The 25,869-nt window shown below is 49.2% G+C and overlaps 9 protein-coding genes across 9 annotated transcripts; 5 read left to right on the top strand and 4 right to left on the bottom strand.

The window, feature by feature from the left end:
• Positions 1 to 93: 93 nt before the first annotated feature.
• K444DRAFT_621308 (uncharacterized protein) lies at positions 94 to 4,121 on the top strand. Its single transcript, XM_024881874.1, has 2 exons — positions 94 to 3,632; positions 3,696 to 4,121. The coding sequence occupies exons 1-2, from the start codon at positions 503 to 505 to the stop codon at positions 3,767 to 3,769; spliced, it is 3,204 nt and encodes a 1,067-aa protein (XP_024729063.1). The 5' UTR covers positions 94 to 502; the 3' UTR covers positions 3,770 to 4,121.
• A 987-nt stretch (positions 4,122 to 5,108) lies between these two features.
• On the top strand, positions 5,109 to 8,604 carry K444DRAFT_546051 (uncharacterized protein; the record flags this gene model as incomplete). The annotated part of the gene is made up of 2 exons (XM_024876192.1): positions 5,109 to 5,584; positions 5,637 to 8,604. 2 exons carry the CDS (start codon positions 5,109 to 5,111, stop codon positions 8,602 to 8,604), a joined length of 3,444 nt encoding a protein of 1,147 aa, XP_024729062.1.
• A 1,331-nt stretch (positions 8,605 to 9,935) lies between these two features.
• K444DRAFT_648043 (uncharacterized protein) lies at positions 9,936 to 11,939 on the top strand (the record flags this gene model as incomplete). The annotated part of the gene is made up of 7 exons (XM_024885416.1): positions 9,936 to 9,975; positions 10,080 to 10,160; positions 10,218 to 10,323; positions 10,374 to 10,484; positions 10,544 to 11,069; positions 11,121 to 11,434; positions 11,483 to 11,939. The coding sequence occupies 7 exons, from the start codon at positions 9,936 to 9,938 to the stop codon at positions 11,937 to 11,939; spliced, it is 1,635 nt and encodes a 544-aa protein (XP_024729061.1).
• A 441-nt stretch (positions 11,940 to 12,380) lies between these two features.
• Positions 12,381 to 13,085, bottom strand: K444DRAFT_544854 (RNA-binding domain-containing protein; the record flags this gene model as incomplete). Its single annotated transcript, XM_024876087.1, has 2 exons — positions 12,381 to 12,709; positions 12,785 to 13,085. 2 exons carry the CDS (start codon positions 13,083 to 13,085, stop codon positions 12,381 to 12,383), a joined length of 630 nt encoding a protein of 209 aa, XP_024729060.1.
• Positions 13,086 to 13,905: 820 nt separating this feature from the next.
• Positions 13,906 to 15,754, bottom strand: K444DRAFT_669796 (uncharacterized protein). The gene is made up of 3 exons (XM_024887557.1): positions 15,173 to 15,754; positions 14,616 to 15,109; positions 13,906 to 14,564 (listed from the first exon to the last, which is right to left on the bottom strand). Exons 1-3 carry the CDS (start codon positions 15,294 to 15,296, stop codon positions 14,025 to 14,027), a joined length of 1,158 nt encoding a protein of 385 aa, XP_024729059.1. The 5' UTR covers positions 15,297 to 15,754; the 3' UTR covers positions 13,906 to 14,024.
• Positions 15,755 to 16,035: 281 nt separating this feature from the next.
• K444DRAFT_621302 (cystathionine gamma-synthase) lies at positions 16,036 to 17,596 on the bottom strand. The gene is made up of 3 exons (XM_024881873.1): positions 17,289 to 17,596; positions 16,298 to 17,236; positions 16,036 to 16,236 (listed from the first exon to the last, which is right to left on the bottom strand). The coding sequence occupies exons 1-3, from the start codon at positions 17,499 to 17,501 to the stop codon at positions 16,105 to 16,107; spliced, it is 1,284 nt and encodes a 427-aa protein (XP_024729058.1). The 5' UTR covers positions 17,502 to 17,596; the 3' UTR covers positions 16,036 to 16,104.
• A 105-nt stretch (positions 17,597 to 17,701) lies between these two features.
• K444DRAFT_621301 (uncharacterized protein) lies at positions 17,702 to 20,707 on the bottom strand. The gene has a single exon (XM_024881872.1). It carries the CDS (start codon positions 20,599 to 20,601, stop codon positions 17,848 to 17,850), a length of 2,754 nt encoding a protein of 917 aa, XP_024729057.1. The 5' UTR covers positions 20,602 to 20,707; the 3' UTR covers positions 17,702 to 17,847.
• Positions 20,708 to 20,869: 162 nt separating this feature from the next.
• On the top strand, positions 20,870 to 24,794 carry K444DRAFT_669794 (valyl-tRNA synthetase-like protein). The gene is made up of 5 exons (XM_024887556.1): positions 20,870 to 21,042; positions 21,102 to 21,287; positions 21,377 to 21,559; positions 21,622 to 24,129; positions 24,182 to 24,794. Exons 1-5 carry the CDS (start codon positions 21,012 to 21,014, stop codon positions 24,586 to 24,588), a joined length of 3,315 nt encoding a protein of 1,104 aa, XP_024729056.1. The 5' UTR covers positions 20,870 to 21,011; the 3' UTR covers positions 24,589 to 24,794.
• A 348-nt stretch (positions 24,795 to 25,142) lies between these two features.
• On the top strand, positions 25,143 to 25,837 carry K444DRAFT_648035 (the record flags this gene model as incomplete). The annotated part of the gene is made up of 4 exons (XM_024885415.1): positions 25,143 to 25,205; positions 25,268 to 25,451; positions 25,534 to 25,660; positions 25,720 to 25,837. The coding sequence occupies 4 exons, from the start codon at positions 25,143 to 25,145 to the stop codon at positions 25,835 to 25,837; spliced, it is 492 nt and encodes a 163-aa protein (XP_024729055.1).
• Between the last annotated feature and the right edge of the window lie 32 nt (positions 25,838 to 25,869).

The following is a 25,869-nucleotide window of genomic DNA, read 5'->3' as shown; positions in this document are numbered from 1 at the left end:
GCCGAGACATTCAAGCAGTGACACGAGCCGTGATCCCCCCTATCGGCATAGGCCACGGGTCTTCGCCTCAAACAATTTTATTGGGTTGGATTTCTTCGTTCAAGTTTGACAACAAAGCTTAAGGTAGTTTCCAAAATAACAAGGCTGCAACAAGAAGGCACAGCCTTGCCCAAACGCCAATCACCTCCTTGCTTCGATAAGCCCCCAGTTATCGCCACCAACGACCAGAACGACCTCACATGAAACGGAGACGTGGGGGCTAACCCCGTCAACACCTTCCAAATCCTTGCCTCCTTCAAGCAAGCCGGCCGTCGCAGAAGGTTGGGCACCGCCAACACAAAAATTCGATGCTGCTTCAATCTCTCTTCCACGGCCAGAATTGCGGTCAATACATAGATGTAACCGCCCTATATTGTGAGAGAACCTCTCAGTCATTTACTGCTCAGCCAGATCCAACCCAACTGTCCGCAGAATCGACGGCTCAAGCTTGGACGCGTGGAAGATGGAAGGGCACGCGAGCAGTGGGAAAGAAGGCGAGAAAGGGCTCAGGGGCCGATTGATGGGCAAGCTGCGCAAGGAGAAGAAGTCCCAGAATCAAGACGATGTCAACGAATTCCTTCATGGCCCTTCGGACAAATTGCATATGATGCCGGTCACGAACGAACCTGCCTATCCAAAGCCATTGACGCGAATCGATACCAACACCGCTCGTCGGTGGCCTAGTGCTGCGGAAATTCAAAGTGCAAGAATAGTCAGGGGTTGGTCTGCGAGTCTAAAGCGGAGGAAAGGCCTAGTGGTACGATTCACACAGGAACAGCCCGAGGTGATCGGTGAAGGGGGTGACGAGGCTATTTCACCAGTCGCTGAAATAGGAATGAGGAAGAGAGCGAATTCGCATCCCCCGAACCTTCAGCCAAGCCACCTCCAGCCAAGTCGACAACAGAATTTGATCGTCCGCCGACCCGTGAACAGTCCCAGACATAGCCAGGAGTCGGTTCGGTCTCAAAATACGGAAGAACCTCCTCCTGGACCCCTCCAACGTACACAAACTGGGTTCGAATCAGTACCAGAGACGCGGAGTGGGCCAGTGCAGGAGGATGTTTCTGGAAGGAATGGGGGACTAGAAGATGGTGTACGGCATGCTTTGAGCCAAAGGTCCGGGTCGGATAGACGTTCCTTCGCCGAAATAAAGGCGGACTTTCAATCTGGGGAAGGCCTAGCTTTAGTAAAAGCGGCTTCGAACACGGCTATCATCGATCAGCATCTTCCGGGTGCACCTGGTACAGCTGCTGATGAGATCTCCCCTCAAATGGACGAGCTTCACCTCAATACCATGAAGAATGTTCATATACCAGCATCTCCTGGTATTCCTGTGCAGCAGACTCATGGCAGTCCTGTAGCACCCAACGACCCCCAGGTTGCGGAACATTTGACTGAAAGTCCAGCAGGACTGAGTAGAGCACCCACTTTGACTCTGCATGAAGCAGCAGTTGCTGTCGGGGAAGATGCCTTACAGGACTTCTCAAACCGAGTCGTGCATCTATTCACACTGTTTCGTTTATCCACCGAGTCTGTGAAGCCACTTCCCAAGTGCACACTTGAAGAGCTTGTACGAGCAGCGCTGTGGTGGTTCTTGAAAGGTAGACTATACCTTGAAGCGGCCGTCAGGGATAGGCCTTCCAGTCCTCATGCTCAACAGACCAACTTCTTCGTTCGTCAACAAGCATACGCCGATCTTGCCAAATCATTATGGCTTGTAGAGACCATCACCTCACATTATCCGGAAACACAACTTCGTCCAGTCTCGACTAACTCGAACTCGCCTCTGGCTGATATACTAGATGTTCGGCAAGGGATAATGACAAGTTTGCGAAAACTCACCATGTCAATGAAGCGCAATAATTTTCTGCCCCCAGACTCTGACGATGTCCCACTCACTCAAGGGCTTGATGCAACAATATGGGTCCAGGATGATGGAAATCGATCGCTGATTGCAAGCCAGAGGCCGACCAGCGCAGTCCCACTCTCGGAAACCTTCCCCCTAGGCGATACAACTCAGGCTTTCCTTTTCAGCAGAATGTTCGTAGAGGCAGTTCTTCTGGAGGAGGCCGCATCACAACACTATCGGTGTCCGGTTATGGTCTCCGTCGTCCGTGGCCAATGGGATAAGGAAGCGACAGCCATTGTAGCAAGCCAAGATGGCTCATTGAACCTAGCGATTCAGTCAGAGAGAGGTCGGGGACCCTCGTGGGAAGATGTGAGATGGCAAGCAACACACAGTACAGTTGAGCTTAAACTGCCACGAGGGTTTGTACTTCGCCTACATTGCTCCGAGCATGAGTTCAGGACTCTTTGGGGAATCTATGATTATGAGAAGAAAACTCACGCCAGTCTCCACCAACGTTCGGGTGAAAACCTAGTTTTCGAAACTATTCTCCGGACTTTTCAAATATTCGATCAAGGCAGTCATTCCGCTTTTCCAAAAGAACCACTACCTCACTGCCACTTTCGACTTTTCGAGAAGACCGTTGTTGAAAAGGCGGCTACTGGACCTCGAACGATGCATCGAGGTTTTCGAATTGGCTTGAATACCAGCTCGAAGACTAAGAATTTGAGAGGAGTCGATCAGGATCTTTTGCCACGTGACCCAATCCAATTTGGGTTTCTCCGTGGCGAGGGAGGCTTCCCAGCACTTCTTTTGAAAATTAGGGATGGGATGGCAAAATACACCATGGTCTGTACCTTCGAGGATGTAAGCGAACGTACACTACTCCATACACTCGTCACTGGCATTGCACTTGGAAACGGAGAAGATGTCATTGCTGAAGCGCCTATCAGGACAATGACGGCGGAAATTGGTGACGAGAGCAAGAACAACTGCCTCCGAGGTCTTGAGTGGCACAATTTCAGAGTCATAAATCAAGGAACTAGCGATGTCCAAAGTACCAAGACGGTACTATCCGAGAACTTGAGGGTGGTAATGGATTTCAAGGCTGGCAGTATCACCGACCGGATTAATGTGGAACCTGGTGAGCTGAAGCTGCGATTGAACGTCAACATCCTGAATGAACTGAGAGTCATTCGACAACCTCAACAAGACATGACTATCTCCGTCTCTGAATCTCAAGTTTCCAAAGAATTACCACAAGAATTAGCGATGCTACTCGGAGACCTATCAAAATCGGAATCAACTCGCATATACACCTTCCCAAGCACAAAAGAGTTGCACTTATTCCAAGCTGCCCTAACAGGATTCAGCGTCTTATTCGATGGCATTGCATCTTCCTTCAACATCTCACGCAGGAGGATGGTCGTCCCCATCTACAAGAAATGGGACGCCATCACGACCAGAATACTAATCGTTCAGAAAGAAAAGGTCGTGCAATTAGTCGCTTTCTTCGAGAACTTCAGCCACGGCGATTGCATGAACTTCACGCTCAAATCCACGGATATCTTCGAAAGCTCGAGTCGAAGCGGCAAGTACTCTCTACGGATCGTTGATGCCAAGTTCGCGATGCCAAAGACGAGAGGAGAAGCAGAGAGCGGGATCGAGCATGGATTTGTTTGTTTAGACATGCCGGACTATCCAGGGGAGCACGACGATATAACTCTCGTCTTTGATAATGAAGAAGGTGAGATCTTACGTTGTTCTTCCCCGGCCTTCTAAGAACCAACCAACTTACTGATGGAATTAGGCCGAGAAGCACTTATAAAAGCATTGCCAGCGCCGGTGAAAGCTGCATCACGTATAGGATCTGTTAGGCGGTAAATTTGCATGAAGATACGATCAAAGCATTGGTAAGGAGCATAGCGTTGCGTGTGAGCATTTTGGTGTGTGTTGTAGCATTTTTGCGAGATGATATCCACGGCGCTTGAGGGGACCTTCCTATGGCTCTAAAAAGCCATATGCTCGGGGTTCGGGGACTCAAGAGGGACCCAAGAACTTAGTTCTTAGAGGAATACAGAAAGTAAATATTCAGCTCGGTGTTTCCGTATCGTACCTCCACAAACTGGTACGACGCGAGAGATCGGGAGGATTCGAAACACTTCACGTGATAGAATACGGGTTTGCGTCATTGGTGATAGGTCGAATAAAAATAGAAAAGCTGTTTGAGTCTGTGCCTACTTGTATCGCTGCTGCAAATCGTCATACGCCACACCCAAATCCCGTCCCCACGAAAGAAGGTTTTGTGGAGTAAGAAGCATGTTGATCCCTTCACGCTCAGATCTGGGGATTCAAGATGAAGGTTCAAGGATGTCGATGAAGTGAGATGCCGTTAGGGATGAAGTATTCACCGCCTCCTGTTTCCTCCACTAAATTGCCGTAAATTTGAGGGAGTGGGCTCAGCGTGGCTCGGCACGCCGCCCGCATGGAAATATCCAGGGGACATCTACAATACGAGATCGCTGACCGCTGTAAATTGCGCATTAAGGGAAGGGATTACCGCCTTGCTTTCGACCTGGGAAATCAGGTGCTGTCCTTGGATAATCCTGACTGCAGAACTTTGATTGCATCAATCCCGACATTGTGGCTGTCCTCATTCCTCCTTCCTCCTTTCCAACTCGCACTCAGCACTCACTCTCTTGGCGCGGGCGTGGCGTAAATTTGTTCCTATCGACTTTCTCGTTTCCGGCGATTAGCAGATCAGATACAAACTTACTCGTTTCAGAAATCAAGCCAGGCTCGCCGCCCAGAGTTTCGTACAGCACCCACGCCGCAATCCAATCCAGTCCTTTTTCCCGCGACTCATCCTCTTCTGAATGACCGCCCGCCAGCTCACGATGGCGTTCTAAAGGCAAATCACCGTCTCCTACGTTGCATGTGCAGCCGCGGCCTCGCTCTCGTCGAATGGGTTCGGCGATTTCAAAAGTTCAATGCCATGGAAAAACCCAAATCCGACCACCAGGCCATACATTTTCACGATGACCATGTTGAGCACGACCGACAAGACCATAAGATGATGTTTGCTGTGGAGTCGAGAGAAGAATGGCAAGGCGAGCGGGAGGCCGAAGATGGGCGATGGGTGGATAGTTCTTCTCTTCGACAAGACTCCTTCGAAACGATCCGATCCCGCAGAGCTCGCGTACGTTCCTCAACACGGCTGCAGATGGGTTTCTTTGGGACATGGCAAGTTCTATTCTTGCTGATAGCAAGTCTCTGGATCATTCCTACATCTGCTGTCCTCGTCGAGTTCCAGAACTGCCTCTCGGATGGTGTACAGAATAACTCACCTCTACAACTACAACTGGTTCCCCTCGTCATGAACGCCGTGTTTAACACCACTGACCCAATGCACAACCTGAATGTCACAGTATGGACAAACGTCACTGGTTCAACAGTCGCTTTACCCCGATTGCTTCTGCCGAATGCCACCGATCCGTATTGGACGAACAATGATACCTCGAACGGGGGAAAGATAGCAGCCGATCCTCTCCCAGACACTAATAACCCACTCCTTACTACACTCTTCAACAAAGTCGGTGTTTTGACTTATACCCCGTACAACCCCAGTACCGGCGATAATTTCTGCGAAATATTGGTCAATGGGACTTGTCCCCTTGGTCCAAACTTCAAGGATAATTTGTAAGTTCTTTCCCCACCTTTCCAAGGAACTGCACTGACATCTTCTCACCAGGACCTCATACCACAATTTCCCCTCTTACGGATTCGAAAACAACTTCTATTCAACCTATGCTTTCACCTCGTTTACCGTAACGCTTTTACTCAAGTATGGAGATCCAACAGGTACCCCGGTCGGATGTGTCTCAGCGAACCTAACACCTGATCTTGGATCCAGCCTGAGTTCAGTTGTGAAATACATACCCGTGGTAATCCTCTTCTTTGTTGGCTTCGCGACGGCTTTTGCAGGTATCTCCAGCCCTTGGGGAACAACGGATATATTTCACTGGACTACTAACTACGGGCGAGACGAGGATCTGCTTCGTTTGGTCACCCCCGGATTTGGAGACTGCTTGCAATACATTCAGTTCGTGGCACTTACTGGTGGCCTCACTCTCAACTACCCGGGGTTCTACCAACCGATTGTTAGCAAGGTGTCATGGTCTGCGCTCATGTTCAATCAGAGCTTCGTCAGTGGTGGAAATGGAACGATGAGTCTTGTTGACGGGATATATGTCACGAACGGCACGTATGGTCTGGATCAACTTCGACAACTGGTTGGAATGAGTGAAGTGGACGACATCTGGGCCGGCATGGCTGTCTGGCTTCTCGTCATCCTCGGAGCCTCGATGGTTTTCATACAGATCGGTTTTTTCGTTCGGTGGACATATCGACACATCAACAAAACCCAAGAAGGGGACTTTAGAGCAAAGAACATGCCATTTTCGGTGGGCAACGTCATCCGGATCGTTTTCAACTACTTCTTGCTACCGATTGTCGCGCTATCGATGTTCCAGTTAGTAGTGGCTGGGCGATCACCTGCATTCGCTGTGGGTCTAGCAGTGGTCATGTTGGTGGTGGTAGTTGGATTTGCGTGCTGGCTTTTCTTTATTATCGCCTCAACCAGGCCCAAGTCTTGCCTCTTCGATGACCTGCCAACAGTCCTCCTTTACGGATCACTCTATAACACCTATTCCGACAATGCTGCACCATTTGCTCTTATTCCCCTTCTCTTAACTTTCGTACGAGGCATTGCAATCGGTGCTGTCCAGCCTTCTGGTATTGCGCAACTTGTTCTACTCGCTATCTGCGAAGTCATCACCATTCTAACTCTTCACGCCTTCCGACCATTCCATTCTCCCACATCAATGAATGCGTTCCATACCTTCTTCGCATTACTCAGGTTCGCCACCATTCTACTCATGATTTCATTCGCCCCTTCACTCGGCGTTGCGGAAGGACCGAAAGGCTGGATTGGATATGCTATTCTTTTGATGCATGCTATTGTCCTTATATTCGGCTTCTTGCTCAATGCAATTCAGACAATCGTTGAGGTTGCCGCACGAATGGCCGGTGCTGGCGGAGACGAGAGCGGTGCGACTCGAGGAGGCCTGGTCAAGGTCTTCGGCATGCGTCAGCTATCGAGAAGATTACCTAGACGGGACGGCGGTTCAAGACAGAGCCAACTGTCCAGTGCTGCAATGTTAGACTCTGAGAATGAACGGAAGTCGTATATGATGGATAGTGGCAGGCTTAGGAGCCAATCTGCTGGTAGTGCCGGTGTGCTCCTCGGCAGAGGGAGTACAGGCGTTGGCAGCATCGATGCCCATGACAATGTGCGGCCGGGTTATATTGGAAGTGGCGGCAGTTCACACGCCCCTACCACCCCTGGGGAGGCTAGCTCCTTCTCCTTCTTACCTTCTGCAGCATCTCCATCTGGTCTGGGACGAGGTCGGGTTCAAAAATTGGGACTAGCTACGACGGAGACTGCGGATCCTTACTATCGAGACCCAAGATTACGGCGATCGACATTAGATTCATTTTTACCAGGCGTCAAGAGTCGAAGATCCTTCGCCAGCAGAGACGTGGAGAACAAGAGAAGGAGTGAACTCGATTCGGGTACTCCAGATATAGATGAAGAGGGGCTTTCAATATCTGGGCGAAATACTCCCATCGCTCCACAAACACTCGATGGAAGCCCGGGGAGAACGCAAGCTGACTACACTACTCGTGAAGTCGACTTCTACTATGGCGTTCGTGGTCCAGCACTGAATGCCAATATACCTAGCAGGAGAATAAAGACAGGTCCAGCTGATCCTACAGGGCCGGCTGCTTCCGCAGCAGGATGGTTCAAGGGCTTGTTTGGGGGAAAGACGAAGGAGAAAGGGAAGGGATTTGAGGTTGTACGAAGTGCAAGGATGCCTCCGGGTATGGTCGCAAGAAATGCTCCGGGGGCGGAGACTCCTCCTGAAGGTGTTCCCGTTGCAACTGCAGGTGGAGTCCGGAATGGACCTATCGAATCGGACGATGAATCCGTCCACGCTGGTCCTTCGAGAGCTGCAACAAAACCAGCTGGACCTTCCACGCATGAGGGTGACAATCTAGTCAGCCCTTCAGGCTCTGATGACGAAAGCCTGTCGGATTATGAATATGATATCACCCGGATATCAGATGTGCCACCGACATTGGGGCTAGACATTCCTGAAGGCGGCATCGAACTGCCCAGCAGGTTCCCGTCCAAGGCTACTTCGAAGGCCAGCTCCCGGAGAGCCAAGATGACCGACGTACCTCTAGTACCTGGTTTACCCATACGAATGCCATCCAACAAACCAAACGTACCTCGGAAAAGCTCAAGAAGGAAATCCCAAAGTGTTGATCTGACAGCCGGGGGACCACAATTCTCGCACCAACCACAAAGATCTCTCGATTCACGCCTCCCGTTCGACCGCACAAACTCCAAGAAGCGACTATCAGACATGTCATCTGGATCAGGAGTCACAGATCCTTTAGATCTAGGGAATCAATCCGTCCTCGGCAAACTCTCAGCCGATATTCAAAACGATAGGCCTACGAGCGTAGGCTACGTAAATCAACACAGCATCCGCACCGTGAACCCGTCTGCGAACCCGCAGTACCTGGGCAGCTCGGCGGAAGTGGTTGATGGACGACATAGCGGTTCTTCGAGCATGGAGCATCCGCGATAATGCACACAAATACACAACCTTCTCTTACCAATATTGTCGTTAATAGTTTGCATTGATGTTGATAATGATGGGAGGAAGGGAAAGCAGCACACAGAAAGAAAGGATCTCTTACGAAATCAAACGACGAGTGGATGGATAAAAGTCTCCGGCGTTACGACATTGCAGCTCTACTAGGCTCGATGGGTTGGGAAATATGTATATTGTAGGCATGGAGTACATTGGAGGGTTATATTCTGGTGGTGGTTCTGCTTTTGCCCGTTAGTAAACTTGGAACTGGACACGAGTCCAGCAGAGATGGGAAATTGTGTTCCTGGCATAGCGCCGTAAAGAAATAGGAAGAAATAATATGCGAGGGGAGGGGAGGGGAGGGATGGATATAACGACGCAAAATAAGATGTTTATAATAGTTTACGCTCGTGGAATTGTAATACTGTATCACGGCATGCGCCTTCCATTTTTTTCAGACTATTTGTGCGAACACTCCTGAAACTCCTGAGCCATCCGCCGAAATCGCATTCTAACTGGCCCTCTAGTCACTTTATAATCAAAATCTTCCCCCGCATAAAGTTTTCCGAGTATTGCATTATTGTTGCCGATTCTTGCATGCCTAGAGAGCGGTCAAGGGCCTTCCCCTGGCCAACAAAACGTGGGAAAGGAGGGCATCTCTTATTGGAGACTGATGTCACGTGATCGAAGAGCGGATCGGTGAGAAGCGGATTATCCGTCGTAAAAAGCTCCGAATTTGGACTTTGTTGAGGATATCGTACTCGTTCGGGTAAACTGTGCGTGGTTGGTTTAGGCACTCTGGCACTTTACATTTTTCGGTGCCTTACGAGAGGGTTACGCAAGCTTGAGTGAACCTTCAGTGACCATCGATAGATTGATTTGTACACTAGTACTTAAAGTTCAGCCATAAGACGAGACCAAAATACAGAATATAAACACCCAACGTGAAATAAGTTACTTTTGCCTTGTGCCTTTCAAGAAAATCTTTTTTCTGAAGAAGACGGGAAAATCGATGACGACATATCTACGAGCCAATCACAAGCAGCAGCCCAACAACCCCGCCAAATGCTGACCCTGGACTGCACGCACAAACCACAGCCAACCACAAACCGTAAGCTGAGCTGTTTTCCCCTTCCTTCGCCCATCTGCGTCATGTCCGACTGTCGCTCACTTCCGCCCAAGTACCCGTATTCATCGCCCATCTAAGACTCACAGCCTCACGCTCTCCGTCCCCAGCTTTGCCACGAGACACCGCAACCCCGCACGTCGAAGACCGGAGAGGAAAATTTATAGTAGTGGGAAAGGGACGATAGAGGAGCGGAAAGATGGTGGGCTTGCATGCGCATCGCCGGACTTCCGGGGCCAGTATGTATTCCCTCCCGTCCTCGCTGCAATTCCTTCTTTCGTAGGAAACATAGAAAGGAGATTTACAGGTTGTTAAAGGAGGTGTGTTAATGGCGCTTGGATAGGCAATAGGTCCTCTTACGATGAATCGAAGTCGGATGGGCCGGAGGACGAGACGACGGTCGTGGAGCCTGACCAGGGAAATGGTGAGGATATATTTCTCCCGAGCACAAAGAAGAGGGACTGATGCTGGGATCTTCTAGTCTTGTCACATATTATCAGCCAGCTGCGGCCTGGTGCGGACTTGAGCCGTGTGGTGCTGCCGACCTTCATCCTGGAGCCTAGGAGTATGCTGGAGAGGATCACGAAGTGCGTATCTGTGCCAAGAAAGGAGGGGCAGATTGCTGATATGGGGATAGCTTCATGGCACATCCGGAGACGCTACTCCCTATGCCTGAAATCGACGATCCGGTGGAGAGGTTTGTGTCGGTGGTGAAGTTCTACTTGAGTGGTTGGCATATCAAACCGCCGTAAGAAACCACAAAGATGTTTTATTTGTGGCTGGGGGATAGGACTGACATTTATATAGGGGAGTGAAGAAGCCGCTCAACCCAATTCTTGGCGAGACGTTCACCTGCTACTGGGAATTTCCTGACCGCACGCACGGCTACTACATCTCCGAGCAAACGTCCCACCACCCCCCGAAATCAAGCTACTTCTACATGGCGCCCGAGCACAAGATTCGCATCGACGGGTGTCTAAAGCCACGCAGTAAGTTCCTCGGAAACTCTGCTGCGAGTTTGATGGAGGGAATCGCTATTCTTCGATTGCTGAATAGGGGCAAGGGCTCAAAGGGAGAGAGGTACATTCTCACGCAGCCGAATATGTATGCGAGGGGTATCCTGTTTGGAAAGATGAAGTATGAGCTCGGTGATCACAGTTTCGTGCGTTGTCCGGAGTTGGGACTAAGTGCGGATATCGAGTTCAAGACGAAAGGGTACTTTGGGGGAACCTATAATGCGATTGGTGGCAGCATTAAGAATGAGACGACCGGAGAGCTGCTGTATGAGTTGTCTGGCATGTGGAATGGAGAGATGATGATTAAGGATTTGAAGGTAGGTTGTCCCAATTCTTGAGAACGGTACAGATCCTGACCTGAGTGATAGACTGGAAAGAAAGAACTACTCTTCAATGCTACCAGAGCGAAGCACACCCCTCCATTGGTACGATCTTTGGAAGAACAAGATGAGCGCGAATCCCAACGATTATGGTTTGCAACGGCCAAAGCAGTCAAGGAACGTAATCACGAGGTAGCTACAGACGAGAAGACGAAGATCGAGGATACGCAACGAGATGAAGCAGCGAGGAGGGCAGAGGATGGCATTGAATGGCGACCTCGACTTTTTAGACCCGTGGTGGGAGGTCCTGGAGGTTCAGATGAAGGAGAGGAAGATCTGGATTGGATCTTGAACGCGAATATGTAAGCGCATAGCTCTTGAGTGTAGGAGGTGGCTAACGAGGTGTTCAGTGACGGATCAACACCCCAGAAACAGATAGAGCAAATCCTAGCCGTAACCCCTATTCTCCGAGGCCAAAAACCTACGGAGAAGAATCCTATTCCCCCTCCACACTACCGCTCTGGATCATACACCTCGACCAAATCACCAACGACTTCAGCCCACCCTGACCATCCGCCAGCACCAGATAACGACCTCATTGATTTTGGACAAAACGACGGCTCTGCCGACTCACATGTACCTGCAAATCTACACGCCTCACATGCTGTCAATAGCAACCCCCAGCAACAACACCTAGAGCAGACACTGCGTGAAACTAGCACAGAGCGGAAAGCTCAGGACAGCCTGATTGATTTCCACGATGATCTGAAGCGGGATCTAACAACTGTGGATGGACATTCGGTATCTCTGAAAAGGCATGATACCGACACCTCGAGCTTGGATGAGTTCGTTGATGCCGAGGGATAGGTTATCGGATGGGGATCTCAATGGCCGGAGGGAAGGGATTAGATGGCTGGCGTTGTGATTTGGACGATGGATGCATTAATGAAATAAATGGGCCTGTGTTTTTGTAAACTCTAGGGCTCATACACCACAATACCATGCTAGTTTCGCGGAGCTTTTTGTTTGAAATTCTTGATTCTTCACTGTTCCAGATCGAGCCGGAAAGCTCGACACTCTGAATAACTAGCTAAAGTGCTTTTGAGAATGAGACCCTACAGACCGTTCTTTAGTGTGTAGAGGCAAGATGATGACCTGAACGCCAGACGTTGCGACCTTTCTTCTTCTTGAACATACGAGTACAATACTCCACATATCCCTTTTCTGTCCACCCCCTTCCATGCTTCATCATCCACTCTCACTTCAAGAATCCACGCCTCCATCGCGTCCCCATATCATCCCCCCACCTTAATACCTCTTCCTCGTCGGCTCCGGGCTTGGACTCCTGCTCATACTCCTCTCATCCCTGCCTCTCATCCTCAACCACTTCTTCGTACTCAACTCCAACTCTCTGTCCAACTCAGCACTAGGATTTTTCCTATGAATGAAATTGCAGAAGCCGCCTCGCACACATCCTTCTCCACTGTTCAGCCGACAGCAGGCTTCGCGGAAATCGGTGACGGGCGAGAGCTCGCAGTAGATGGGGCGTGCTGCGTACCAGCGCGAGTTCAGCGCATCGCAGGCCTTTTGCGCCGAGTCTTCGTATTTGAAGCGTGCGTAGACGTTGCCGATGAGATCTGTACATCACACCATGTCAGCTCATATTTTTGAAAAGACATGAGAGGGAGAAGGAGGGAGGGGAGGAAACCTACGGTCATTGTTATTATCGCACACCACCACCTCCTCAATCTCGCCAAACTTGCACATCTCACACCAGAAGTCCTCATAGAAGGCATCAAAGTGGTTCTGCAGCTGGCTCGCATTCATCTTGTTCTTCGGGTCGTAGGCCGGGTTCTGGTACAGGTTTGGGAGGAGGATGGTTTGGCTGTAGGAGGGCTTGACGTGTTTGCGCGAGCAGCGGTCCCCGTGTCGGCAGGCGCCGATCTTGTAGTAGAATGAGCAGTTTACTTTGTCGGCTTCGGTGCCGAAGATGCTGGCGAGGTAGTTCGCCATTGCGATGAGAGGGTTGTGGTGGTGTAGTGGGGAAAAGGTCGTGCTGAGAAATCGACAGGCTTCGAGGAAAGTCTGCGCCGGATGGTAGGGCCTGCGCTCGGAAAAGGGATTCCTTGGTAATGTACTGAGAACTGCGCGCTTTTGAGATCTGGCAGACAGACCAGAGGGTGAGGTGTTCGGTTGTTTTTCAGAAGTTGTCTGGGAAAGAGCTGTGGCGTTCAAAAATATCGAGATATGAGCTTGGAGGAGTTGCTCCGAATTTGGAATAGCGTCAAATTGTGACTAATCGGATGATTCTCCGATTGCCGATTGTTCGAGAAGTTTGTGCCATATTTCTTCACTTCAACAAAGCTAAAGACCGTAGTTTGAACAGCAAGTGCTAAGAATAAAGGCTCAGAGGTCAAGAGCCGATGAAATGGACATTCATAGAAATCAAGGAGTTTCAAATTCTGATTAGTCCACATCGTACCAGGCGAGCGATGGCGTTCCTCCTTGCTGCAACATGGACAACAGACAGTCCATCCTCCTGATAATTCCACTATATCTCTGTAAACTTAATTGTTTGCCCCGCTGAACATCTTCGTCATCTTTCTCACAAGAGTACCTCTTTTCTCCTTCACAGCGGGGACATTGGAATTTCCTTAGAACTGAAAAATGAATATTAGAAGTCGGATTTTGTTGCATATCACATCTTCCAACCTTTTCTGGTATCATGAAAATACCATTTAATATTACCGCATTGTGCAGGAGATCCGCAGACGAGTATCACCACCTAGCCGTCTGATAGAATCAAATTCTTTCCTTCGAGTGATCTTGTTAGATTTTGGTCAGCTTCAAATATGCTGGTATGTGAGGTGTAAATTTGATTGCTAGGACGACATCAGCCCTGGACGGGACTCTATTCTTTATTTTGAAACTGCGGCTGCTTTTCTCTGAGAATCATGCAGTTGTCTCAAATCGAAGCAGTTCTGCGATAACACCTCCGTTCATCCCACCCTCACTCCAAGTAATCATCAGATCTCCATCCCGTTCCGTCTGAAAGGCCCAAGGGTGTGGATAAAAGCAGTACTTGAACGGGGCAGGATCATATGGTTGCATCGCATACGTCCTTAATCCCTTCACTTCATGAACCTCCCAGGGTCCCTGAGGTTGCTTCGCTCGTCCGAATTGTGCCTTAGAATCCGCTAATGAGGTACACCCGATGAAAGCATACTTCCAAGGTGAGTCTCGTCCGAATATATCTGTCTGAAAGATCTGGCCATGCTGCATCGTGGTGAACACCGGCTTGGAATCTTTCATCTTTGAGCACCAGCCACTCCCATTCCAGTACTCGTGTTCTGTCTTTAACAGAGCACGGCGAGGTGGAATTCGAGCTAAGACCACACTTTTCGAGTTATCGGGGGTATGGCCATACAAATAAATGTACTCTTTGCCAATTCCCATCACCGCACAGAAGGCACCAAATCGTGGTTCATCAGCCTTCCCTTTGTTAGTTACATCTCCGAGTTCTCTTTCCTTGCCGCCACTCACTAGGAAGAGCTGTGGTCCTTGAGGAAACCTCTCACGTTTTGCTTCGAGAAAGAAGCTTTTTCGGTTCCAAGTGACCTGAGCAATTCCGGTGTACAGATACACCCCATCATCAATCGCCCCCTTCTGCATCTCTCGGACCTCGTAGTAGCACACTCCACAATGATTTCCGTTCTGGTCTATGTGGGAATCCACAATGCCACTGAAACACCAGAATTTGAGGAAGTGAGTTTTCGTATCTCCTTCTCCACGAAAGAACTCCAGGAAAGCTGGGACCCGTTGCTCGCTGTTACGACTACCATCGGAATCCTTGATGGTGAAGTATGAACTGACAGTTGGATCTTTAGTTGCATCGCAAAAAGATGCATTGTTTGAGGTGAGACCTATGAAGTGGCCGTTCATCGAGTGGCAGAACGTGTCTCCGAACTGAAATATGATGAATCCATCATCGAAGACGGAGGAGCGGCCGATATCTCGAGGGAGGTTGTTTCCTGATGCTGAGCGCGCTGTTAGACCTTTTACTCCCTACTGAGTATCATTGTACCGAACGAAGGACGTACAGTCACGAAGGTAGCCCATAGGAGTCTGTAGAATCAACTTGGGTGGCCAGACAACTCGTCTCGCCGGACTCATGGAGCCATGGTTATGCTGGTCGTGTCCTGCGGATGACACATCCGAAGACATTGTGTATAACGGCTGATGTTTGTAAGACACCGTCCAGTATTGGTACGCTCTGTTCTTTTGTTTTCGGCTGATGTCGCGTAGAACGTGAAAGTGATGTGGTGTTAACCCTGTTGTTTGGAAGATGAAGCTGTTTCAAAAACGAGGTATGGGATGTCATTCGCTCCACCATCTGACCTCAAATTTCTCCCTAATATTATGCAAAGTGAATTGTTCAAAGTTCTCTTAGGGCAACAAATTTTTAAGGTGGACGAGAAGAAAGCTGAGGCTAGTGACGAGACGAGGAGAAGCTTTTTGACCTTTAGACTGTACCCGGGCCAAGATGAGGTGAAATGTAAGCTTTTGGATGCTTGAAAACGCGTAGAAGACTCCGGCATCCTTGAGTGTTCAGAAAAGGGCTGGAATTTCATGGGAAACTTCAAAGACGGAATGCTGTGCTCAACATTTCGATTGTATGACAGGTTGAAAGGGCTTATGTTCTCGTTTTCACTGGACCAATTATGCCGAGGTTTCTAGAAATGCGGGGTTCCAACTCTTCTGATGATCAGGAAGCCAAACATCCTCTGCGCATCTGCCAAAGCCTCTTGACAAGAGTAATGTTCAAATCTGAGCACATCGACCATCAAAAATATCGATCATATCATAACAGTGAGCCTATGTCTCGCTTAACCCCTTTCCACCCCCTTTGACACAAACCATCTATCACGTGACTTCATATACATATTTGCTGGCTGGTTCCCAAGCAGAATTAATGAGCTTCAGGATCTCGGCAACATCTTGTGGAAGTAAATATTTATGAGTTTCAGTCTATTTACATCTTCGACTCCTCCTGGGACTCTTCTGATAGTGCTTTGAAAGCTTGAAGCAAGTCATTTTTCAGATCTTCCCAACCTTCAACACCGATGCTCACTCTCAGCAAGCGAGTATCCACCCCCGGATCGGTCTGCAGCACATTAGCACTGTCAAATCGAGAAAGTAGCAGATTACTACGGCAAGAACCTTACCATAGTTCGCCACTCAATCAAGCTTTCCACCCCACCCAAACTGGTTGCGTGGTGAAATAGTTGAAGCTTGCTGGGTAGTCTGCGAGCGAAGTTCTGCTCTTTCATGGTGATGGAGAAGACTGGCCCAAAACCACTCGACATCTGCTTCAGCAACCATCCATCCTTGATGTCCTGTTCCTGCAAGCTAGCATGCTCAATTTTGGCCAATACATCTCTGACGATCTTAGCCTCCCCATCATCAGACTTTTCGGAATGGAGGGCAGAATTCAACCATGCCACCAACTTGGTAGTGCTATGCGACTGTCTCTCAACCCTCAATTCCAACGTTCTCAAACTCCTGACACCCAGCCATCCTTCCATAGATCCCATCACATTACCCAAGAATAACCGTTCGTCAAACAGCTTATTCCACCAACCCTCTTTCACTCTGGCAGGGTTGACCGCTAGGATTCCACAAAGCATATCTGAGTGGCCACCAATGTATTTGGTGCCGCTATGCATGATAATGTCAGCACCCCACAGAAAGGGGTCTTGCAAAGGTGGTGGACCAAATGTCGAATCAACAGTTAAATAAGCCCCACGCGAGTGTGCCTTATCAGCATAGGCTTTAAGGTTGTAAGCAGAGCCCGTGGGATTGAGAGGTGTTTCGATATGAACGATATCACCAGGTTGCAGCTCCTCGGCGGGGCAGTCGATATCCAGCTTCTTGAGACCAGTGAGCTTTGCATGCACTCCGATGACGCCATGGCAGCCATGATATCCATCTCTAATAGCGATTCTCTTTGGGTTGAGAAAAACTAGCATTGCGTGGAAGGCGCTGAGACCAGATGCATAGCTCAGCGCCGGCCCTTTCAGGATGTCTGAGAGGATGGCTTCAAAGCGGGTGGTATTGGGAGCTGTATATCTAGAATAGACATGTCCATCATATGGCTCATCGGCCTGTACACTGGTCAGCTGATACGCTCTGCATCGAACTTGCATTTGATCTTACATCCTCTCCCCAATGCACTTTCAATTGATCTGGATCCCGATTATAGCGGAACGTAGTCGAAACATGCAATGGCGGGGCCACATCTCTGCTTTTGTTGAGGTAATCATCGGCGTGAACGGTTTTTGAAGAGAGGGAGAGGTTAGCGAGGCCGGGATCGGGGCGGTGATCCTCAGCATTTCCGTGACCATTCACAAGAGGTGTCGTTGTAGCCATATCTTGACGTTATTATAGCAGGCTTTATTTGGAAAGGGTGAGAGATATCTCATCTATTGACGAAGCGTACGAACGAATCTTGAGGTTGATGTTCCTGGTCATAGATGGCGTCTTCGTGGGTGGACCCCGCCTTGATTTAGCGCCGGGATTCGGGAGAAACCCATCCTCCTTGTGACTGATCGGCACAGCAGAGAGTAATTGTTTGCATTCTTTAAATTGTTTACTGATAGAAGCCACGTATAGCCATGGAAAGCAAATGGGTATCTTGTAAATGCAGTCAAAAACGCCAAATGATGCAACGAAAGCCAGACATGCACTCCAATACCTGTGACATTGCCACTCACAGCTATTCCACAGCTACCAAGTTGTCAAACATGTATTCGACTTCACAGTTCTCCTTTCCCTGGCTCTCCATCCATTTCGAAACGATGGCTTGGACTCGACTTGCCACTCCGGTTGTCTCCAGACTATCAATTCTGAGACCACAAATCGCATTCCCTTTCTTCACGTACATGTCACTCTTCATCAGCTCTTTCGTTACCCTTTGTAATCTGTCCATATCAACACGCGGCCTCAGTACTAAGTTGTGCATCTTGTCGTTCTCAGCAACAGTCTCCAATGGTAGCCTGTTAGACTTCGCGCGTGTCATCTTTGGTACTTCTCCCGATTTGACCCTCTGTGCCATGACGGATTTCTGTCTTCTCATCAGGTAGGCTCGAGGGTCGCCATCTGGTAAAGACGTCTCGAATGGCTCTTTCAGGGTCCCGATGGTACTTAAGGGCGGGTTTCTAGCTCCCAAAGCCGCTATAGCAGCATTGTATCGATTCCTGTGCGGAGAAGTACGGACGACTCCATGGTTGTCCGAACTGTCAACCCCCAATGCAGCAGCGCGAAGCTCATCGCCTCTTCGTCGACTGGCCAACTCTTTCCTGTGCTCAAAATCCATAGACCACTCGAGATCTGGGTTCGGCTGTTGCTCTGTCACATCTTGGGAAATGCCGTTGTGGCCTCGAGATGCTCCATATTCATTGGTTAGTTTCGTTTGCCGCAAGCTATCAACCTCATTTGATGAGATATTCTCTGTGTTTCTCCTCATTGGAGGCACAAAAGGTCTGTTCACGCCCCTAGGCCTCTTTGGACCGAGACGTGCAGGTGGTGATAAGAGAGCAGCATCCGGTACATTTCGAGCACTGACAAAATCACTTCTCGGTCTTACTGCTTCACAGTCGTCTCCGTCAAGAAGGACTTCGTCGTCGACATCTGCGGTCAATGATCTCCTATTTGGTCCCAAGCCTTGCCGCTGAATAGATCCCGGTTCAGGACGCTGACACGGTAGATTCCGAACTGGTGGAATATCCAGACTTCGGATGTCATCGTTTCGGAAAATCTGTCTTGGTCCACTTGGTCCACCTTGAAAATGGATGTCAAGTTCTGATGCAACAGGGTCAGATGAATGTTGTGGCGTTGGAAGAGGATCTGCCACAGGCCGGGAAACTGGATGAGAGGCACGGGTTGTTGTAGATGCCCGCTGATCTCTTTGCTGAATCGGAGCAGTCATTTTTGCGATGATCCAAGGATTCAATGAGTTTCTAGGATCGGGTTGGACGTCGGAAGCTGACATCTCTATACTTTGGGATTGCTGGAATCGACGACTAGGTCTTTCATATCCCTCAATTTCCTCAGTGAAATCTCTGGACATGTCGAAGGCCCATTTTCGCTTCTCTCCATCCACTGGCTCGTCGATTTTCTCGTTGTCAAGAGCCGAGCTCCCTTCAGTAACATCAAGGCTAATGGCTAAGGATCCGGTAGAAACCTCCGAGATCGAAGTGCCATGCGGCTGTACTGGTATTAAATCTTTTGCAGCTGGGGACGATGAGTTATTTGCTGCAGGAGCAGCAGAGTTCCGAGCTAAGAGCAGATCGAAATTATCAAGTTTGCCTTTCAGCGATCGAGGCGGTGGGAGAGAGGAAACAACCTTGGGTTCTCCGTAGACTTCTCTGAACAGACTCTCAATAGCTTTGAGGATAATCGATTCATTTCCAAATATCACATCATTCTTTCCCGGCTCCACATTGGGGTCGTAGCTCCCTACTGGACAGGTAATGTTCAGTCGCAGGAAGGGGCTTTTGGCCTTCTCCAGGGACCTTGAAAGGGACTCTTTCATGTAGCGCTTGAATATCGTAACGATCCTCCTCGTTGTATTCTTCTCATGTGAAACAGGTCTTGAATCTACTGAAATAAATTGGCCGTGTCCGATTTTCGAAGGGTCAGCGTCGGGTTTTGGCAAAAATACGTCGACAATGAAATCATTGCTGTCCGGGGCAAGAGACCTTTCGACGGCGGTGAGATCCTCTTCGTGCTCCGTTGAAATATCGGCATCATGAGCTCGTTCGAGAAATCTGGTAGATTTCGAAATACACTGACTTGCAGTTTCTTTGCCGAAAATCTGTGAGACAGCCTCCTTGACACCGCCACAAAGATGCGGAGCATAGGACCACAATGCTTTGTTCTCTTTGAGCACCTTGAAACTGAATTTGATGTTCGGTCGAGCAAGGACGTAGGCTTGCAAGAGCTCTTTGATCTTGCCCAAAGTCTTGGATGCCTCCTTCAGAAATGTCTGCTTTCTGACAGGTAATTTGTACACGAATTTGGTGACAGTGATAGTGGTTCCGATAGGATGCGAAGTTCGACTCCGGCTATCAATGCCACCTGGGGCTTTCAATTTCACAGTTGTGGCAACGGATTCTCCCTCGGTTCGAGTTGTCACTGTGACTTCTCCCAACTGAACAGCACTCGCCAAAGCTTCACCTCTGAAGCCAAGAGATACACCTCCAATCGATTTGAGTTCATCAAATGACCTCAACTTGCTGGTGTGACCACGTCTTCCGAGCGCGTCAAGATCCTCTTGCTGGATGCCATGGCCATTGTCTCGAACTTCAATCCGATCGATGGTGTTCGGAGAGATAAGAATATCAATATATGAAGCCTTGGCATCAAGAGCATTATCGATGAGCTCCTTGACAAGGGATGTCGGGGTAGTGAGGGCCTGAGCAGACCCGAGGAGTTGGATGGTTGCCTGAGGAAGTGGGGTTATAGCCATGATCAATAACCATGTTCTTGAGACGGACAGGAAGAGACCCCGTGCTCTTCTTTCCCAGCCTTAGCCTCATAAAAATGTCTCTGAAGGGTGATAGGGGGGCGTGCGGATGTTGTTGATGAAGAAGACTGGAGATCACTTGGGCCCATGCTCGCCCCAGGATGTAGCCTTGCAGATTGTGGCTAGTGGGCTAAGGCTGGGCTCGTGCGCAGTGGCTGAAGGAAAACACATCTCGGCTGGGATTCGACTCATCGACTTTAAAAAGGTCATAAATTCCTTCTATCGCCCGCCGCGCATTCTGAATTACTCAATTCTCTCAAAAGGACGCCAGCACGACGTCCAAAATCCTATTCAGAGCGCTCTGGGTGCGCAGGTCGCCCTACATATTTTCTTTTAACTACCCGCGTGCCAGAATGGCTACCAACGCAGCTTCCTACAATCCGAGTAAGAACTACACGATTGGCTTTTTAGGATAGCTTGGACTGATTTGTTTATTTCAATAGTTGGTGAGGAAACCGGACCGGTATCTGGAAAGCCTCCAGCTCTCTCTCCTGAAACCAAGGACGCCGTGAAAGATGCTGCAAGCTCTAGCCCGACAGGTTCTCATGTTCCAGGACAAGATGCTGGTAGCAAAGTTGGCGCTGCTGAAGCCGGTGCAGGAGAGAAGAAGGTGAAGAGCGAGAAAGAGCGTACGAATACCCTCTAGACTCTCATAATGTAGCCTGTACCTTTTGGGATAGCTAGGATGAATTTAACGCTGACTCGCACTTCAAAATAGTGGAACGTGAACGAAAGAAAGCCGAGAAACAGGCCAAGTTCGATCAAAAGAAGGCCGCTCAGGCAAATGCCGCCCCCACAGCAACTAGCAAGAGCAAAGAGAAGAAGGCCAAGGCTGAGAAGAAGGCTGAAGAAGAAGTTCTGCCGCCCTACGTTGAGGAGACTCCTTTCGGAGAGAAGAAGAGTCCGTTTCAAACCTACCTTCCCACATTTATCTGCATTTGAAGCTGAACGATGGTCTTTTAGTTTTGAAACCCATCGACGATCCCCAATACAAAGCCTATAACCCGACTGTCGTCGAATCCGCATGGTATGCTTGGTGGGAGAAGGAGGGATTCTTCATCCCCAAGTTCAAAGAAGATGGTAAGGTCAAAGATGAAGGATCTTTCGTAATTGTTGAGCCACCGCCTAACGTCACCGGAAATCTACACATGGGTCATGCCTTGGGAAATGCCTTGATTGACCTGATGATTCGGTACAATCGTATGCATGGCAAGACCACCCTGTGGCTGCCGGGATGCGACCACGCAGGTATCTCAACCCAAAATGTGGTAGAGAACATGCTCTGGCGTCGCCAACAGAAGACTCGTCATGACTTGGGACGGACCAAATTCGTGGAGACTGTGTGGGACTGGAAGCATGAGTACCATCAAAAGATCAACAATGTCTTCCGAAGAACCGGCTGCTCCTTTGATTGGACTCGAGAAGCTTTTACCATGGACCAAAACTTTTCAGCTGCCGTTACAGAGACCTTTGTGAGGTTACATGACGAAGGCACCATCTACAGAGCAAATAGACTTGTCAATTGGTGCACCAAACTCAACACCGCTCTCTCAAACCTCGAAGTAGTGAATAAAGAACTTCCTGGTCGAACTTTACTGGACGTGCCTGGTTATGATAAGAAAGTGGAATTTGGTATCATTGTTCACTTCAAGTATGAAATTGAAGGCACGGACGAAAGGATCGAGGTCGCAACTACGCGTCCAGAGACCATGCTTGGAGATACGGCTGTTGCAGTGCACCCTGATGATGAGCGCTACAAACATCTCGTCGGCAAGAATGCCATCCATCCTTTCATACCCGGCCGACTGATGCCGATTGTCGCCGATACCTACGTCGAGAAAGAATTTGGTACTGGTGCTGTCAAGATCACCCCTGCTCACGATCCCAGCGATTTTGCACTTGGTCAACGACACAATCTCGAATTCATCAACATCTTGACCGATGAAGGGATGATGAACGAAAATGCCGGTCCTTATGTAGGCCAGAAGCGATTCGATGTCAGATACACCATTCAGGAGGACCTGAAAAAAGCTGGCTTGTACGTTGATAAGAAGGATAACGCCATGACGGTCCCTCTTTGCGAAAAGTCAAAGGATGTTATCGAACCACTGATGAAACCACAGTGGTGGATGAAGATGAAGGACATGGCTGCTGCTGCTCTGGACGTTGTGAAGACCGGAGAGATTAAGATCTTGCCGGAAACTGCGGAGAGGAGTTACATTCGATGGATGGAGGACGTCAATGACTGGTGTCTTTCGAGGCAACTGTGGTGGGGTCATCAGGCACCAATGTATTTCGCCCAGATTTACGGCGAGGAGCACGACGAGGCTAATGGCAAGCTGTGGTTTGCTGGTCGAACACAGGAAGAGGCTGAAGCGAAAGCTAGAAAAGCTCTTCCGGGAAAGAACTTTACTCTGAAGAGAGATGAAGATGTTCTTGACACATGGTTTTCATCTGGTCTCTGGCCATTCGCTACCATGGGTTGGCCAAATCAGACGCACGACCTCGAAACCTTATTTCCCACTTCCGTGCTGGAGACTGGATGGGATATTCTCTTCTTCTGGATCGCTCGTATGGTCATGTTCAGTCTGAAGCTGACTGGCAAGGTACCATTTACCGAGGTTTACTGCCATTCTCTCATTCGAGACTCCGAAGGACGAAAGATGTCGAAGTCCTTGGGCAATGTTATCGACCCCATCGATGTGATTGAGGGCATTGCATTGCCGGATCTTCACAAGAAGCTTGAGACGGGCAACCTGAACCCCATTGAAGTCAAGCGAGCTACACAGTATCAAAAGAGTGCATTCCCAGACGGTATTCCTCAATGTGGCACGGATGCGCTGCGTTTCGCACTAGTTTCATACACCACTGGAGGCGGTGATATTGCATTCGACATCAAAGTCATCCATGGATACCGGAAGTTCTGCAACAAGATCTATCAGGCTACAAAATATGTACTTGGTAAACTCGACAAGGATTTCGTCCCCAAGAAGACGGCCAAGCTCACCGGCAAGGAGTCGCTATCTGAACGATGGATTCTGCATAAGATGACTATGGCAGCAAGAGATATCAACAAGGCCATCACTGACCGCGAATTCATGCGTTCAACCACAATCATCTATCAATACTGGTACAACCAACTGTGCGATGTATATATCGAGAACTCGAAAGCCATTATCCAAGATGGCACACCAGAAGAGAAGCAATCTGCTGTTGAAACATTATACACAGCTCTCGAAGGTGCTTTAACAATGATTCACCCATACATGCCGTTCCTGACAGAAGAGCTCTGGCAACGCCTCCCTCGCCGAACAGACGACAGGACCCCATCAATCGTGCTCGCCAAGTATCCTGTGTATGACGCCTCAATGGATGACCCTACCTCTGAAGAAGCATATGAGCTCGTTCTCGGCATCTCTAAAGGCATCCGATCACTGATGGCAGAATACTCACTCAAGGACGAAGGACAAGGTTCGCATTTATAACATTCCCCTGATAGTTCCATACTAACTGCTAAATATAGTGTTCATTCAAACATACGACGCGACTTCTCATAGCACCGCAACGGCGCAAATCCAATCCATTAAATCTCTTTCCGGGAAAGGAGTCTCGTCGCTTTCCATTCTCTCCTCGTCCGACTCTCGACCTCCTGGATGCGTCGTATTTTCTGTCTCCTCTGCCTGCGCAGTCTTCTTGCACGTCAAGGGCCGGGTAGACATGGACGCTGAGATTCAGAAGGCATCCAAGAAGTTGGAGAAGACGAAGCAAGGAATCGAGAGACAGAAGAAGATTCTGGGTGATGAAGGGTACAAGGAGAAGGTCAGCAAGGAGCTGCAGGAAGTTGAGATAAACAAGTTGAAGGATTTAGAGACGGAGAGGAGTGCATTCGAAGAAACTATTAAGCAGTTCGAGCAGCTGAAGATGGAGTAGAAGAGGTGTTTACGTGGGAAGAGGAAAAGCGTGTTGCTGATGTTTTGATTCATGTGCTACTTTACCGGAAAAGAGCTTCTGTGTAACTTGATAGATTCCAATCCTTAAGAGAACATACGCATTTTCGTCAACAACTTGTAACAGAAATCCTGCCGACTCGAGCACAGTACACCAGGAGCCCGAGCGGTCTAGCATTAGAAAACTATATCCATATAACTTAGTGAAAGGCAGAAGGGGGTCAATCACGTGCCAGAACAGATTCCAGCAAATCCGGAGAGCTTATCTGACCAGGGCGGGCGCTCCCGGCGGAGCTCTTTCGCTACATGACCGAGTGACCCGCCTCGAGGCGGTTTTAAGTTAGAGTTGCTCGCGTTTGAGCAATTTATTTGGACTTGAGACGATGAGACGACTGACTCGAACTCCGGCAATACATCTACCTACCTACATTTCAACCAAACTCTCCCTCGTTACGGAATCAAATTCGAGATCGAAATCGAATCACACCCTCTGAGACCCGACCTTCGTTCAATCAACACAACCTAACAGCAATCGCAATGGATCATTCGCATATGGATCACAGCGGCATAGACATGAGCGCCCATAGGTGCAATATGAATGTACGCAGCATGCCCCGTCTTATTCGGAGAAAGAGAGAGAGAACTGACACAGAGACTCGCAGATGCTCTTCACCTGGAACACGCAAGACCTCTGCATCGTCTTCCGCTGGTGGCACATCAGCGGCACGCTCTCGCTCATCATCTCTCTCCTGGCAGTCGTCGCCCTTGGTGCTGCCTACGAAGCGCTGCGCTCTGCGTCGCGAAGATACGAGACATTCGTGAACAAGAGGCAGGAGGAGTTACCGAGTAAGCATACACTTATCTTTTGGCTCTAGGTTTCTTAAGTCTTCATACAATTGGAATGAAGCTGAACGGTTTGCGTGTTGAGATGGGCCTGTTACTGAGACAACGCCTTTCCTTTGGTCAGGACGCAACCAGGTCGAAGTTAGCAAGAGGGCACATGTTATCAAGGCGTTTCTGTATGCGGTGCAGAGCTTTTATGCATTTATGTTGATGTGAGTACTCTTTCCCGCGATATTGGGGCAGAGTATGGGAGCTGATGGTACGGTGGCAGGTTGCTATTTATGACTTATAATGGATGGGTGATGATTGCGGTTACCGTGGGCGCTTTTGTGGGATACCTAGTGTTTGGGAATAGTACGAGTGCGACGAAGGATGGAGCTTGTCATTGAAGAGGTGGTGGTTATGACTTATGTGTTATATA

The sequence above is a fragment of the Hyaloscypha bicolor genome (genome assembly GCF_002865645.1).
Source record: "Hyaloscypha bicolor E unplaced genomic scaffold K444scaffold_182, whole genome shotgun sequence".
NCBI lineage: Eukaryota > Fungi > Ascomycota > Leotiomycetes > Helotiales > Hyaloscyphaceae > Hyaloscypha > Hyaloscypha bicolor.
This window is presented reverse-complemented; position numbering and strand designations above follow the sequence as displayed.

What these genes read in the sequence shown, in the direction of transcription:
- K444DRAFT_621308 (XM_024881874.1), top strand. Translation starts at nt 503, where the DNA reads ATGGAAGGGCACGCGAGCAGTGGGAAAGAAGGCGAGAAAGGGCTCAGG. An exon ending in CGTCTTTGATAATGAAGAAG is followed by an intron (nt 3,633 to 3,695) that starts GTGAGATCTTAC and finishes TGATGGAATTAG; the next exon opens with GCCGAGAAGCACTTATAAAA.
- K444DRAFT_669796 (XM_024887557.1), bottom strand. Translation starts at nt 15,296, where the DNA reads ATGTCTTCGGATGTGTCATCCGCAGGACACGACCAGCATAACCATGGC. An exon ending in TATGGGCTACCTTCGTGACT is followed by an intron (nt 15,110 to 15,172) that starts GTACGTCCTTCG and finishes CAGCGCGCTCAG; the next exon opens with CATCAGGAAACAACCTCCCT. An exon ending in AAGGACCACAGCTCTTCCTA is followed by an intron (nt 14,565 to 14,615) that starts GTGAGTGGCGGC and finishes AACAAAGGGAAG; the next exon opens with GCTGATGAACCACGATTTGG.
- K444DRAFT_621302 (XM_024881873.1), bottom strand. Translation starts at nt 17,501, where the DNA reads ATGGCTACAACGACACCTCTTGTGAATGGTCACGGAAATGCTGAGGAT. An exon ending in AAGTGCATTGGGGAGAGGAT is followed by an intron (nt 17,237 to 17,288) that starts GTAAGATCAAAT and finishes ACCAGTGTACAG; the next exon opens with GCCGATGAGCCATATGATGG. An exon ending in TGATTGAGTGGCGAACTATG is followed by an intron (nt 16,237 to 16,297) that starts GTAAGGTTCTTG and finishes AATGTGCTGCAG; the next exon opens with ACCGATCCGGGGGTGGATAC.
- K444DRAFT_621301 (XM_024881872.1), bottom strand. Translation starts at nt 20,601, where the DNA reads ATGGCTATAACCCCACTTCCTCAGGCAACCATCCAACTCCTCGGGTCT.
- K444DRAFT_669794 (XM_024887556.1), top strand. Translation starts at nt 21,012, where the DNA reads ATGGCTACCAACGCAGCTTCCTACAATCCGA. An exon ending in TCCTTTCGGAGAGAAGAAGA is followed by an intron (nt 21,560 to 21,621) that starts GTCCGTTTCAAA and finishes ATGGTCTTTTAG; the next exon opens with TTTTGAAACCCATCGACGAT. An exon ending in ACTCAAGGACGAAGGACAAG is followed by an intron (nt 24,130 to 24,181) that starts GTTCGCATTTAT and finishes TGCTAAATATAG; the next exon opens with TGTTCATTCAAACATACGAC.